General features: G+C 41.7%; 2 protein-coding genes across 3 annotated transcripts in view; one reads left to right on the top strand and one right to left on the bottom strand.

The window, feature by feature from the left end:
• The window catches only part of lrrk1 (leucine-rich repeat kinase 1), a 186442-nt gene that overhangs the window by 111727 nt on the left and 59564 nt on the right, over positions 1 to 15151 (bottom strand). For both annotated transcript variants that reach the window (XM_079663356.1, XM_079663357.1), the window contains exons 17-24: positions 8525 to 8697; positions 8307 to 8430; positions 5972 to 6131; positions 4822 to 5000; positions 4626 to 4723; positions 3051 to 3222; positions 2797 to 2966; positions 2210 to 2349 (exon numbers count right to left, since the gene is read on the bottom strand). In XM_079663356.1, coding sequence (XP_079519482.1) covers positions 2210 to 2349; positions 2797 to 2966; positions 3051 to 3222; positions 4626 to 4723; positions 4822 to 5000; positions 5972 to 6131; positions 8307 to 8430; positions 8525 to 8697 — 1216 coding nt within the window. The remainder of the gene's footprint in view (positions 1 to 2209; positions 2350 to 2796; positions 2967 to 3050; positions 3223 to 4625; positions 4724 to 4821; positions 5001 to 5971; positions 6132 to 8306; positions 8431 to 8524; positions 8698 to 15151) is intronic.
• The window catches only part of LOC307028389 (uncharacterized protein), a 361942-nt gene that overhangs the window by 312160 nt on the left and 34631 nt on the right, over positions 1 to 15151 (top strand). The window lies entirely within an intron of this gene.

Genomic DNA, 15151 nt, shown 5'->3' with positions numbered 1-15151 from the left:
CACAAAAAAAAAAGTGCAAATGTAAAATGGATCTGCCAATACGCAAAATATTTTCACAAATTAAAAAAAGATCTGTGAATACTATAATTAGTTTACAAGGCAGGCAGGCAGGCAGGCAGGCAGGCAGGCAGGCAGGCAGGCAGGCAGGCAGGCAGGCAGGCAGGCAGGCAGGCAGGCAGGCAGGCAGGCAGGCACCTAAATACGGTGCTTTTCTACCGATTATCTTCCCACTACACTGGTAAGTTAAAACTAGGCGGACTAATAAAGTGAAGTGCTTTGTAATTATAGTATTCACAGATCTTTTTTTGATTTGTGAAAACATTTTGTGTATTTGCAGATCCGTTTTACATTTGCACTTTTTTTTTGTGAGTTTGCAAATCTTTTGAATGCATTTGTGTTAGGTGTTTTACATTTACAAATGACACATTTACACACAAATCATTTGTATGTTCAAACAAATATTATTAAGACATACAGTGGGGCAAAAAAGTATTTAGTCAGCCACCAATTGTGCAAGTTCTCCCACTTAAAAAGATGAGAGGCCTGTAATTTTCATCCTAGGTATACCTCAACTATGAGAGACAAAATGAGAAGAAAAAAAAATCCAGAAAATCACATTGTCTGATTTTTAAAGAATTAATTAGCAAATTATGGTGGAAAATAAGTATTTGGTCAATAACAAAAGTTCAAGCTCAATACTTTGTTATATACCCTTTGTTGGCAATGACAGAGGTCAAACGTTTTCTGTAAGTCTTCACAAGGTTTTCACACACTGTTGCTGGTATTTTGGCCCATTCCTCCATGCAGATCTCCTCTAGAGCAGTGATGTTTTGGGGCTGTCGCTGGGCAACAAGGACTTTCAACTCCCTCCAAAGATTTTCTATGGGGTTGAGATCTGGAGACTGGCTAGGCCACTCCAGGACCTTGAAATGCTTCTTGTGAAGCCACTCCTTTGTTGCCCAGGCGGTGTGTTTGGGATCATTGTCATGCTGAAAGACCCAGCCACGTTTCATCTTCAATGCCCTTGCTGATGGAAGGAGGTTGTCACTCAAAATCTCACGATACATGGCCCCATTCATTCTTTCCTTTACACGGATCAGTTGTCCTGGTCCCTTTGCAAAAAAAAACCCCCAAAGCATGATGTTTCCACCCCCATGTTTCACAGTAGGTATGGTGTTCTTTCTCCTCCAAACACGTCTAGTTGAGTTTTTACCAAAAAGTTATATTTTGGTTTCATCTGACCATATGACATTCTCCCAATCCTCTTCTGGATCATCTAAATGCTTTCTAGCAAACTTCAGACGGGCCTGGACATTTACCGGCTTAAGCAGGGGGACACGTCTGGCACTGCATGATTTGAGTCCCTGGCGGCGTAGTGTGTTACTGATGGTAGCCTTTGTTACTTTGGTCCCAGCTCTCTGCAGGTCATTGACTAGGTCCCCCCGTGTGGTTCTGGGATTTTTGCTCACCGTTCTTGTGATAATTTTGACCCCACAGGGTGAGATCTTGCGTGGAGCCCCAGATCGAGGGAGATTATCAGTGGTCTTGTCTTCCATTTTCTAATAATTGCTCCCACAGTTGATTTCTTCACACCAAGCTGCTTACCTATTGCAGATTCAGTCTTCCCAGCCTGTTGCAGGTCTACAATTTTGTTTCTGGTGTCCTTTGACAGCTCTTTGGTCTTGGCCATAGTGGAGTTTGGAGTGTGACTGTTTGAGGTTGTGGACAGGTGTCTTTTATAATGATAACAAGTTCAAACAGGTGCCATTAATACAGTTAACAAGTGGAGGACAGAGGAGGCTCTTAAAGAAGAAGTTACAGGTCTGTGAGAGCCAGAAATCTTGTTTGTTTGTAGGTGACCAAATACTTATTTTGCACCATAATTTGCAAATAAATTCTTTAAAAATCAGACAATGTGATTTTCTGGACTTTTTTTTCTCATTTTGTCTCTCATAGTTGAGGTATACCTAGGATGAAAATGACAGGCCTCTCATCTTTTTAAGTGGGAGAACTTGCACAATTGGTGGCTGACTAAATACTTTTTTGCCGAACTGTATATAAGCCCATAGAAGACCTTTTGGATCATATGCTGAATACAAATGCTCTTCTGCAAACCTTGGCAAACATGTCAACCAGACAAATGGCAAGATAAACAGTTGAATAGTCAAAAACATAATACAATTATATTGATAGTGTTCAGGGCACTGACCGGGGAACCACTGATCGATCAGAGAGTTCACGTTGTCCGTGATGAAAGCCATGGCAGAGAAGTCTCTGCTCTCTGAATGGCAGATGATCTTTATCCCTCCACTCTTCTTCCTCTTCCAGTTGACATCTGATGACTCCACACTGCAGAAACACACATGCACGTTGCCGTCTCATTATACTGAGCTATATCTGCTTTCACTACCTCCCCATTCAACATTTACACAGGAGCTGGTAAACATAACATTTTCTGTCTCCCTGTTTTCATTGAATTTATTTTAGATTTTAAGAGGATATTTTGTCTTAATGTTTAAGTATGTTATCTTGTACATTAGGCTTAGAACTAATTATAGCACTAAGAAACCTGTGATATATATGTGATAAGAACACTATGGGGGATCTGTGGTTCAGGAGGTAGGAGTTTGTCGTCCAATCAGATGGTCGGTGGTTCGATCCCCAGCTCCTGCACATGTTGACGTGTCCTTGGGTAAGATATTGATCATCCAACTGAAGCTCCACACACTTCATTACATCAATAAAGCATTTCCCTCATTTAATTCCTGCCTGCGTCATTTTAACCCCCGCTCTGACCTGAGGTAGCCTCCATCAAAAGTGACCAGCAGCCCCTCCTTCCAGTATATGGTCTGGCTGCGTTTGACTCTGAAGGTGCTGCACCGGTTCCTCTGCTGGGTTCCAGCAAAACTGTAGATCACAGAGTTCCTGCTGCACTGGCTCCTGGTGTTTCTTTTGGGCTCAAAAGACTGTCACAACACAGCATCAGGCCATGATTGTAAGAGGAGTGTAAGTACAAAAGGTGAGTAATGATGATCAGCTGCTTTCAGTACCTGCAGGTCCATCTCTGTGAGGCTAATGAGCATCCTGGCTATAAAGCGCTCCCAAAATCCAGCAGGAACAAAGCTCATCCTGACGAGGCGTTGCAGGGTGTTGTGGGTCTGCTGGCGAAGGCCGTGGATGTCCATAGCTGGCTTGGGGGGAAGTAAGTGGGGCAGCAGAAAGCTTCACCAAGAGAAAAGGGGAAAAGAAGAATTAATTTAAAACTAGAACAATGTGAATAAACGTTAGATATGCTTGCTGCTAGTGCCAGGCTGTGCTGTGCTCAACATCTTAATACATCAGAATCAGAATCCAGTTTATTGCTGGGTATGTTGACACATACAAGGAATTTGCTCTTGTGTATGGTGGTGCAAACATAAACAATCTAAGAAAATAAGTTGTAAGAGTAGCTTAGAAAAAAACAACGATGACAAAAAAGAAACTATTTTAATAAGAAACTATTTAGCATTTTAAATAAATAATCAGAATCAGAATACCTTTGTTCATCCCAGAGAGGATACATTTACATTTGTTACAGCGAGAAAAGAGCCAACTAAAAAAACACAAAATACACATCCTGTAACAGTTTCGAAGATATAGCAGCCAAGGGGTGTTAAAGACAAGTATTTACACCAAATATTTATTTAAATATACAAAAGAACCTAAAAAGCAACTAAACTTAGGACAATGAATATTTGCCAATATATGACAAACTACAGTGTATTATATTTTAAAGTGGAGGGCTGTGCAGACATGTGTGCAAAAATATATTCTTGACCAAAGTGTTAAAAAATACCAAGATCACTTCATTCCTTATAACTGACTGGATTAATGCTACGGCCTATCAGAGTTAGGTAAGTATCCTCAACCAGGACTTGACTGTATATCTTCCCTATCTCTTTGCCCTCATCTCCCAAAAATGCATGTTACTAACGCAATCCTCGGATGTTGCCAGTATTAAAGGTTACGTCTGGATCCTGAGTCGTTGTTGCGGCACCTGGAAGATCCAATTGTATCAATCTTTATCTTCTTCTTTTATATAGAAACTGTCTTTTCAAGCATGTTGACTACCTATCTTGTAAATCTATGTTATCTTTAATTTACACACAACATGTATTGCACGTCTGTTCGTCCTGGGAGAGGGATCCTCTTCTGTTGCTCTCTGCGAGGTTTCTAATGTTCTTTCCCCCATTAACTGGGGGGTTTCTTTGGGAGTTTTTCCTCGTCCGATGTGAGGGTCCAAGGACAGAGACTGTTAAGTCCCTGAGACAAAAGGTACAAGTATTTTTGTAAACATTGCATTTGATTGATTGACACCTTCACCATGATTATTTCTTATGCGTTACACAGAGACTTTTCCTAGGTTAAGTGGCTCTGAGGAAGTTCTGCATGATTACCAGATATGCATGTTTGATGTATAGAATTGTGTGCTGGAGAAACTGGGACAGGCTTTGCAGCAAAAAAACAACCTAGGATAGTACTTCTTCCACCATTGGCATTCTACTATGAAAGGGCATGTTTCCGGAGAAAACATTTCAGAATATGTCAAATGAGCATGACATTTTCGTAAAAATAAAATGTTTTACCTGTTATTGGCCACAGGAAGAGCAATCTCAAACTTGGCCAGAAACTGGAAATACTGTTCCTCTGTCTGCTCGGTGAAACCTGTTCCTACCAACAGCATCTGCATAGACATCATCAGAGATATCACCATAGAAAGTCATATAATCATTAACACTCTCAAATTCCAGTATTTACCAGTTTACCAGTACTAATTCTCACCCTAAGGTCTTCAGTTCTGATCACTCCATTCCTGGCTAAAGAGCGAGAGGACTTGAGGCGCATGATCCTCTCCAGGCATTCTGAAAGCCACACAGGACACAGGAAGTAGAGGGTGCACAGGCCGTGGCTGGTGTCCGGGAAGTGCAGCAGGGCCCCTGTCTCTATCAAGAAGCTGATGGCTGGATATAGTGTAAAAAGAAGGAGAGCCGTTTGCATGGTGTTGCCTTATGAATGGTGTGGTGGAGGGCATAATGTTAATATACATATACAACACATCGGTCAGCCAGCTTCCTGTTGTATCCAAATGTGCAAACAAACACCCAAACTCTGTGTAACAGCTTGTTTGTAACCAGCTCTGGGCTCTGGTTGAGATCTGAACAATAGGCGCATGAACATTGACAACAGTGGACCAAAGCACGAGAAAATAAAACGTGCAATGTGACTGCCCCCTTGCTCGAACTGCAAAATAAAGTCCTGTAGTGTTGTTCCAGTGCGCTCCGGCAGCACAACGCCTTAATATTAACTCATATAAGATACAATAGTATTGAAGATATCTTTACTTGGCGAGTAAGAAGAATGGCTTTACCGCTGTCACTGTGTGTAGAACGTTTAATAGATATCAATTTCAATAATTCAGGTATGTTTTTGTTTAAAGAACCAGAACATGTTGTAAAGGGGGGCAAGTGATCATAAAAATAATAAAGAAAGAAATCATGTTGCAATGGAAATAATGCCTTACATTTTTTTTCTGTTCGGCATAGGCTTATGACTGTCTTCTATATTGGCAGTAAACCCAAAGCAGATCAATGTTAACATTGTATGTTTAAGTATTTGCAATCATTATTGCAATATTCAACAATGTTATCCACATAACATGTCTTCCTGATATTGTGCAGCCCTAATAAGGGTCATTCTAAAGTTGTCTTTTGTAAATGGTGAAAGGTCTTGACTGGCTTGCGAATATCAGCTACAGGAGCATTCAGGAGTCATCTACCTCTGTTAGCTGGTATAGCATGTGTAACCATGTTTCCAAAGTTGGCACTATCAGAGTTAATCAGAAGAACAAATCTTTCAAGGTTACTGTACAAACAAAAAACTTCTCAAGCTGAACATTTTTCACATCTATGTGTTTGCTAACAAAACACAGTACCAGTCTGACGGTCCTCATAGTCTCTGATGTCCCTTTCTGGGTTCTGTTTGAGGATGTGCTCCAGATGGGCCTCAGTGATGTATTGGACCTCTCCTTCAGCATCCCGCCGCTGCTTCTCTGCTAGCACTGCATCCTGAAGGGTCAGGTAGCTCCTGGGGATCTGGTGGAGGAGACCATAGTCAAATCTGTTGGTGTTTTAGAATAACAGAATAAAAGTTTTGTCTGCCTGGTCGTTTTGAGTCTTCTTCACAAGATAGTTCCTGAAAATAACCATAAGAACTACTACAAATGAGAAAAATAAATCCTTATACTATTTCCAGTTGGATATTTGAAATGACCCACTAATTCAAGAACACCTAAGATTTTCACATTTCAAACTAAAGTGAGGGAAAGATGGCTGACATGTTGGATACCATTCCAACCCCTGGACTGGGATCGTCTTTAGCTCTTTAATCCAAAAAAGACGACCTTCTCAAAAGGAAAATATTCATGGTTACATGGAACCGTTGTGTGCTTGTAATTCGTATGAATTACATACTTCTTAATAATGATGTAAGCCGCAAACGTATTATAACCATGGAAATACTGTAAACTCAGCGGCAGGAACTGCTCTGGGATCACTATTGGAGAATTCCTAGCCTTGGATGAGACACAGTACTAAGAGATACCTCTGAGAAAAGTGTTATCTAGGGCAATCCCCCTGGAAGCACACTCTGAAAAACTTCAACTGAAGAGGCAGAAGAAAGGTGACAGCAGAACAAAGAATTGATGATGACCTAGTAATTGCCACTCGATAGTTGGTCAAGGGAAAGAACTAGAAATAAGCAGAGGACCTAGTGACGTCCACTGGCCGCTCGGTCGGAATAAATAATGTCACATCGTTACAAAATAATCATAAAACCCAGTTTAAACCGTGAACCCATTTTTTAAATAAAGCCTGGCAGTAAACTTAGTAGGTGTTACAGCCGCTGCCTTCCTGGGGCTGTCAAGGCTGGTAAACCTGCTTGTGTGTGTGTGTGTGTGTGCGTACACCGGAGCGGCGCAGTTTCTCCGACGTCCCGCCCTCGCTGCATCCGAAGAGGTGATTGGATGAGACGTCATCCAATCCCCGCCCTTTCCGGCACATCTCCCGGGGGGAGGAGTACAAAGGCTAGGAACGGAGATCATTCTGGAGGCTCTGTGTAGGGAGACAGACGCCTCTAGCCTCGCAATACTTACTGTGTGTGTTATACTGTTAGCTCCCCCTGTAATCCGCAGATACTTAGCCGAGTGCAAGTAGAGTGTTGTACCTTTCTATTGTGTAACGTTGTGTAGGAGTATTAGCTTAGACCCAGGTGATTAGCACCTGTTGACCAGCTGTTGTTATCTGTTTAAAACGCGTTAGCTTAGACCCAGGTGATTAGTACCTGTTGACCAGCTGTTACCTGTGCAAACCATATTAGCTTAGACCCAGGTGATTAGCACCTGTAGACCAGCTACAGCTGTGTGTGTGCAGCTTTCTTGAGTCACATTTTGTACCCCGTGTAACGGGAGGGTTTTGTTTCTTTATAAACTTCTAGCTCCATCTGCCGTATCCGGACTTCCTTATCTGCTTCGATTCTTTTTGCCTCCAACTGAAACTGATACTGCCTGTCTTGCTCCCTGTCTTTTGCCTCTAACTGAAGTTGCCTGTCTTGTTGCCTGTCTTTTGCTTCCAACTGAAGTCGGGCGAGGCGGACTTTAAGTTTATTCCCTTCCCGGGAATCTGTACTACCAACCGGAGAGGGTGGACATTTACGAGGCGGCCTGAGCAGTGCTTCACACGGCTCGCCCCCCTCGCTGCCATCACTCTTTTCTTGGCTAAATGTAAACTCCGCCGCCTGCCTCTGATTTAACGGGTCTTCAGTTAAGGCGTTAGACCCTGGGAGCTCAGCGGGCACAGCCAGTACTGATTAACCGCCAGTAATTAACTCGGTCTGCTAACACAACAAAAGGAAGGCATGTTACCAAGATATGAAGAGAGTGATCTTGACATTCAAAATCTTTACAGTGGTGGATCTCATAGCAGCCATGTGTCCTGTTCAGGAATATTCCGTATATGTCAATAATGTCAACAAGCTTGTCCAATAACTAATGGACTCTTCTCTTGAATTCCCGTAAAGGGTATGATACAGCTCCCTATAAAACATTGAGTTACTGACTTGGTTTTGGAATCCCTCTCGAAATATCATCTTTGACTGCCTTCTGTCGTTCCTTATTAAGATTATTTCTGGCTTTATCTTGGTTCAACTTAACCAAAACAGAGGACACACAGACACAACGTGTGGAGCATTATCAGTCACATCGCCTCACTCACCAGTCTGCCCAGCAGCCTGCTGCCACAGGCCGAGCTGCTGCTGCTGTCCCTCATGGAGCGAGACACCTGGAAGAGCAGCTTCTTCAAAGCCTCCAAGCCCTCCCGAGTCCTACAGGACACCTCACTGAGCTCACACACACACAACACACACTGAAAACACTGTGCAGACAGGTGCTCTTTCAGGCTAATATAATGATGATGCAGCATTAGGGACATACTGCAGTTGTTTCCAGGTGATGTCGGGGTATCCGGAAGCTCGGGCCCCTGACGGGGATCGGCATAGAGCTAGAATGTAAGCTCTCAGAGTGGCCAGTCTCTCGGTGCGAAACTTGGAGTCGATGAGATCCAGATGTGTTCCCACCACCACCACCGCAGAGTTGGGTGCTCGCGCCTAAAGGCCACAACACACAGTAAGCTGCACGTTTATGAAAATGTATAAAAGAAAACACAAAATGACATTTTAAACAATTGGAAGTGGCCTTTTCTTGTAAGAAAAGATATACTCCTTTGCTTAAGTGTAGGTTTATGGATCTATTATATTTTATGTTGATGTCCAATCACTGTTGACGGTAAATGTAAGGGGCAGTGGCGTAACAAGGTTGTGATGGCCCAGGTGCAAATATTGTTTTGGGCCCCCCCGCCCCCCCAAACGTAAACGCACGATGATGCGCTCACACACGCACAGACATACACTCTCTCTTGTCCTTTCTCTTTTGAGCGCCGCTCTTGTGCTTTGGTTTGCTGTACATTATAAATGCAAGCTATTACATTTTTTATAATGCTGCCAAACTTGCTGTTGCTAGCTACAGTACAGTTCAGGTTGATTAAACGGTTCGCTCGTCACGCAAGGTATCACATGACATGAAAGGGAGCAAGGTCATTGGACAAACAAATTACAAATTCATTTAGGTTGCTTGGTTACTTTGAAGACTGGGTGAACCGGTCAATGCCATTGGGCCCCCAAAACAAAATAAAAATACATGACTTCTTTTTTTTTTCTGGCCGGCTCTGGGCCCCGGTGCGTTGCACCAGCTACACCAGCTGCACCGTCGATAGTTACGCCACTGGTAAGGGGTGTACAGAGATGTCATCTATTGTTTAATCGACACAGTACCTGGATGACCTGTGTTCAGATCCATATATAGAAGAAACGACTGGTTGTGGATGTGATCTATACAAAGTCCACTTTAATCAGCGAAATATTGTAATCTCTTGCGTCATATGAAGGCAGCCGGTAATTACCGGTTTTTAGCTGGTAAAATGTATAAAAAAATGTTAAATTCAAAACCTGCCAGTCAAAATGTCCAGTAATAACAAGGGATGCTCCGATCGATCGGCCGCTGATCATTATCGGCCGATATTCACTCTTAATAGTTTGATCGGTGCTCTCTATAAAGGCCGATCAGGAGAGCCGTTCAGATGACGCAAAATACATGAGACTTTTCTCTGTGCGCGGCAAAAGAAGCTCGCCAAAATGGCTTCACCGCTAATGCTACCTGGATCTGATCGACATGGACATGAATTATAACAGGACGCCGGAGAGAAATCAGAGATCAGCTGCTGCTGACGGAGACACGCAGCTCTACCAGATCACCTGCAGCTCCGCCCGCTGTGACGGAGCGTTGAGCGGAGCAAAACACACCTCAAGTTAGAACATCACACTTAGCAATTGTATCTACCTCCGGAACTAGCTAAACTAGTTATAAATATGTTTATTCTTCACTGTCGGGTCACTCATTACTGAGCTGCATGAGACGGATACAGACGGGCTGTCAGGAGAGGGGGAGGAAAAGAGAGCGCTCCGTTTAATATTACCCTGTTATTATCCAAAGTTAATGTAAACCTTCATTTACTATAAGTAGTTTATTTTAATGTAATAATTCCCAGCATCTGCATGTAAACGCACGATGGCGCACACAGCAGCAAGCTCAGTCAGCGATGACAGTTTAATTTTGAACGTGTCTGAGAGCTCATATGAGGCTGAAGGATCCGTTTATGTTGTATCTGTTAGAAGTTTAGGAATTAGGTGCGTCAATATGGGCGATAATACGATCATGTAGCCAGTGGTGGACTCTTGACCGGCCCACTTCGTTACCGGCCCATCGGGATTCGTCCCGATGGCCAGTCCGCCACTGCACCCAGCCCAGCCCACGTAAACTGTCAACGGGGGGAGCCTCGCTGCGGGGAAACGGTGGACCTAGGGACCCGATCGGAGTGGGAATAATAATAATAATAATAATAATAATCATAATCATAATCATAATCATAATCCGTGCATTTTATCCATTAATTTCCCCCAACGTTGTGGTAAAAAAGCCACACGTTTAATCCATGTTGGTGTACTACAACTACAAAAAGCATCGGTTTGTTTTTTCATCAGGAAATGCAGACCGGCTCAAACAAATTATTTTTAAATCATCCTCCTCACGATCATTTAATGCAGCGTTTCTCAAAGTGTGGGGCGCAGAAATGTGATAGGTGGATCACGAAACACAAAAAAAAGAAAAAAAAAATATATATATATTTTTTTCACACTGGTGGAATATCAAAACAACGGGCCGCCCGGGGTGCAAAACGCATCAATGAAAGCGACCCTCTACCACACAAACAACACCTGTAAATAACCCAATTTGTGTTCTTTGAAATTGAAAAGGATATTGCATTGTGTTTGTTACTTTGGTTGCAGTTGTATGTCTTAAGTGTAATTTGGCATGCTTTTATTTTGAAGGCGAGTTTACGCTGTTGACAGTTGTTGTTGCTATGGAAACAAGAAACGTTTCACAGCGGGCGGAACTTAGCATAATGTCCGCGATAATAAAGCCCACCCATTTAGAGGGAAGATATGATTGGTCAATTGTACTGTCATTTGACATTACTCTCTCGTTCAATTACTATAGCTGGCCCTCTGTGAATTCATAGCTGGACGTCCAACAGCTCCTGTCTTCACCTGCAGAGACGAGCTTCTTTCATTTAACCCTTCACATTCAAACAGAAACTGAATAGGGAGATTCAAAGGATTTATTTCTTTGGAAATGTTATTTTAAATACAATTGAATCAAGTTATTTTTGGTAAAACTAATGACAAATATTGCTAAAAACATATTTTAAAAAAATACATAAAGAAAAATATAATTTGTTTTAATGTTTTTAAATATTATTTTGTAGAATATCTTAGGCCCTCAAAGACAGGCTCGCCACTGGTAAAAAATCTCTCATACACACATGTGAAACGCTCTCACAGACACACACAACAGCGTTGCAGTCGGGAAGAAAAGCAATGTGGAGCGAGAGAGAGAGAGCGAGAGAGCAAAAGTGAGAGCACACCTTTATCTATTTAATAAAGTTGTACAAAATAAAGTAAGAAATCATTCCAATGTGTACGACAGTAAAAAGTTTAAAAGGGGAGGGATTAGTAAAATATGCATAAATAAAAAGAAAGAATGCTAACTAGGTAACATAAGATAAGAATAAACAAGTTTAAATGATTTGTTGTGATCATATTCTAAAGATGTTTGGATTATTGAAAAGTATACAGCCCCCTTTCATATGAGTGTTGAGAGCTGTATCCATAAATTCATGTTGTGCTCAAAGTAGGGCTGCTCGATTATGGCAAAATTCATAATCTCGATTATTTGGGTCAATAATTGATATCACGATTATTAAAAAAACGATTAACCATTTACTTTGAAAACATCAATTTATTGAAGAAAATAATTTGAAAAGTATGTTTTTAACAGTTGATTACCCTGAACTTTAAGTATAATTCAACTGAAAAACCTATTTAAAAAAAAATAAAATCGTTTTATTTTGATTATGTTGTTTTCATAACCGTTGCAAGCCAAAATCGTAATTGCGATTAAAATACGATTAATTGAGCAGCCCTAGCTCAAAGTGCACCAGATTGATGCATTTAACTTCAACATTTAAAAAAATCTTCCTGGGGGTGCATGCCCCCGGACCCCCCTAGAGGATGTGACGTCCACCCCCAAATAAAGCAGGTTAAAATAATTAAATTGCAAACATTTTTTTTTAATAAACACTGAAAACGGGTCCCACAGACCCAAACAGCACACAAAGGTTAAAGGTAGCATATAATAATGTTCAAATGTGCTAAATATATACACTGCAAAAAAACAAAAAAGAGAAGTAAAAGTAGCCCACGACTTGTTTTATTTTTTGAAAGTAGCTCTCATCCTAAAAAAGGTTGGAGACCCCTGTTATTAAACGTTACATTTGACAATTTTAAGCTTGGCCTACCATTTTATTGGAGCGATGAGGAACAGGTGGGGCTTGAAAAGGCCCACCTGTTCAAAGTGGGGAATGACAGGAAAAGTTTGAGAACCACTGGTCTAGAGTATCATATGTTCGCCGAAATGACATGAAAGCACTAATAAATGTAGTTTCATCTACTTGAGTTTTTATATCACATCCGACGGGAGGAAAGTCAGCAGCTCTCAGTACCGATTTTTAATCCTAATTTAATCATCATCTTCACCACGATCATTTATGTTTATGTTCGCCGAATTGACATGAAAGCACTGACAAATATGAATTTACTGTAGTCAACTTCATGAAAATGTTATTAACGTGCCTAAACTCAGTAATTCACAATTTCTAAGCATTGACGTCACTTCCGGCATCCCCCAAAACTTCAAAATGAGTCGAAGGAATTTCCCCGAAAATTCGAAATTATTGATATTTATCGGAATGGTATCGCACCTTCTTTTTTAAACTGACGGTTCGAGATTACTAGTAGCCCAATATTTCATTGCACAACAGTTGTTGGGAGGCTGTCACAGGCTCTTTAAGGCGACCACGGCAGGGCCCAGGAGGTGAACTGGGACCTCTCCAAGTACTAGTCCAAACTCCATATTTTAGGTCTGGTCGGGGACTTGAACCAGCGACTCTACGTTTCTTACTGTACGGTACATGGTATACTGTTTCTGTTGGGTGTTTTTACCCGCATCTTTACCAAGGCTACCCAGAGGCACAAACTAGAAATCCAATTTGAAGTAGTTTATAGATGAGAACAACCCATCTGGGTATTTTTCGAATATGTCATGGCCATTGCCCTGTTTGGGTGAAAACATCCTCTGTCATTCAACTGGCAGGAATACAGATTCTGAGGGTTTTGGCTAACACATAAAATAATGAAGAATGCTGTGAGCACAATTACGATGGTCAGTCAGACAAACAATTATAAAATGTCATTGGAGATCGATGTCGATATGTCGTTAAATTAAAAGCTATAAAGGATGGATGTCAGTCTGCTGGTGGACAAGTGGCAGGTAGCAGATAACACCAAAACTGGGATTTCCTCAACTTGTCATTTTTTTATATTTGAATGCTGCAACTAAAGTCACTACTTTGTCAATCGTTTAGGTTGCATTACAACCTAAACGATTGACGTTAACTTTATTAGCATCATAGTTCCGATGAGGGGAAGTGTTTCCCACAGGCATACATTGTTTACTGACCGGGTCCATCGTCTCATTTTGCCACTTGTTAGCTAGAAGCTTTGGACACATTTTTAATGAGGTATTTAAATGCCGTCTCTTCTTTGTTAACCTCAGACCTTTTCCTGGCATCTAACAAAAACATGTTCACGACTTCAGACGAGGTAACAGGATGTGGGAAAATGCTAACTAATTTCCGGTTTCCGGGAGAGATTCCTTCACCACCCGGTTTGCTTTAACAGACTACAAGAATGATTGCATATCCACATCAAAAGATGAAGGTGTTTGATGGTTGACACGTAGGCTCTGGTCAATACACGTCCTGATGAGGAATAATCGTTTAAAAATATGTATGTTGCCCCTTTTCCACCGAACCGGTTCCGGGCTAGAGCCTGATTAAGCTCTGGTTCTTCCTGAACCAATACGTCACACTTACGTCGGAGGGGGCGAGATTAACCTGAGCAATAACAGTTCATGGAGAGTAAGGCAAATAAAAGTTGTAACAAGCAGTAGCGCTGAGCAAAGTGACTAGAACACAACCACACACTTATAAAAAAACACACTTTATAAAGTCAGGCAACACTACCAGGCTTAGTGTAATTCTGTTTATGTTTACCTTACTTTGACCATCCGTTTGCAGTTATTGATCATTGTGGCAGACGTTTTGTTTTGTATTATAGCAGCTATTGGATGGAATCAATACATGGGCTGCACAGGTTGTCATGTCCGACTATCACAAATACAATCATAATGAAAAATATGCCGGTAAAATGTCCCTGTAGAAAACGGCTTATGCCACAATAGGATAGCAACAAGTGATCAAAATAGTCAGTTTAGCTTCGGTTGCTATGCTAACATCACCCATTTTAAACCAGAGAAACTCCACAACTCATTCATTTATGGGGATGGGGGATATTTATCAGTTGCTTGTGTGATAGTCAGACAGTGAATACTTTCCAGCGGCCGCTGCCGTGAGTTAACGGGAGAATAAACTCTGCAGTGAGTTAACGGTAGACTAACTAAACTCTGGCGTGAGTTATCGGTAGACTAAACTCCGGTGGGAGAAGAACTGCAGCTGTCGGTAAATGCCGCTGAACCACATTAATAGACAATGAAGCACTGCACTCCGGGAAAGAGTATTATGTTGGAGAAGGTGTTCTTCAATTTAATCTGAGTTTGTGTGTTTAATAGCAACACGGTCTTCGACCCAACGTAGTCCCCTATTGTTTTTGTGGTGAGCGGCGTTGGGGAGAAAATCAGCGACGTAAAAGGTGATGTCATGACGCAGCACCAGTCGGGCTCTGGGCAGTGGAAACACAACTGGTGCTAAAAAGAAGAACCAGTTCGGAACCAGAAGAGCACACGCACAGAGCTAGAACTGGAACTGGT

This window comes from Notothenia rossii, assembly GCF_949606895.1.
Source record: "Notothenia rossii genome assembly, chromosome: 2".
Classification (NCBI taxonomy): domain Eukaryota; kingdom Metazoa; phylum Chordata; class Actinopteri; order Perciformes; family Nototheniidae; genus Notothenia; species Notothenia rossii.
The sequence above is the reverse complement of the archived record's forward strand: the minus strand, read 5'-3'. Positions and strand labels throughout refer to the sequence as shown.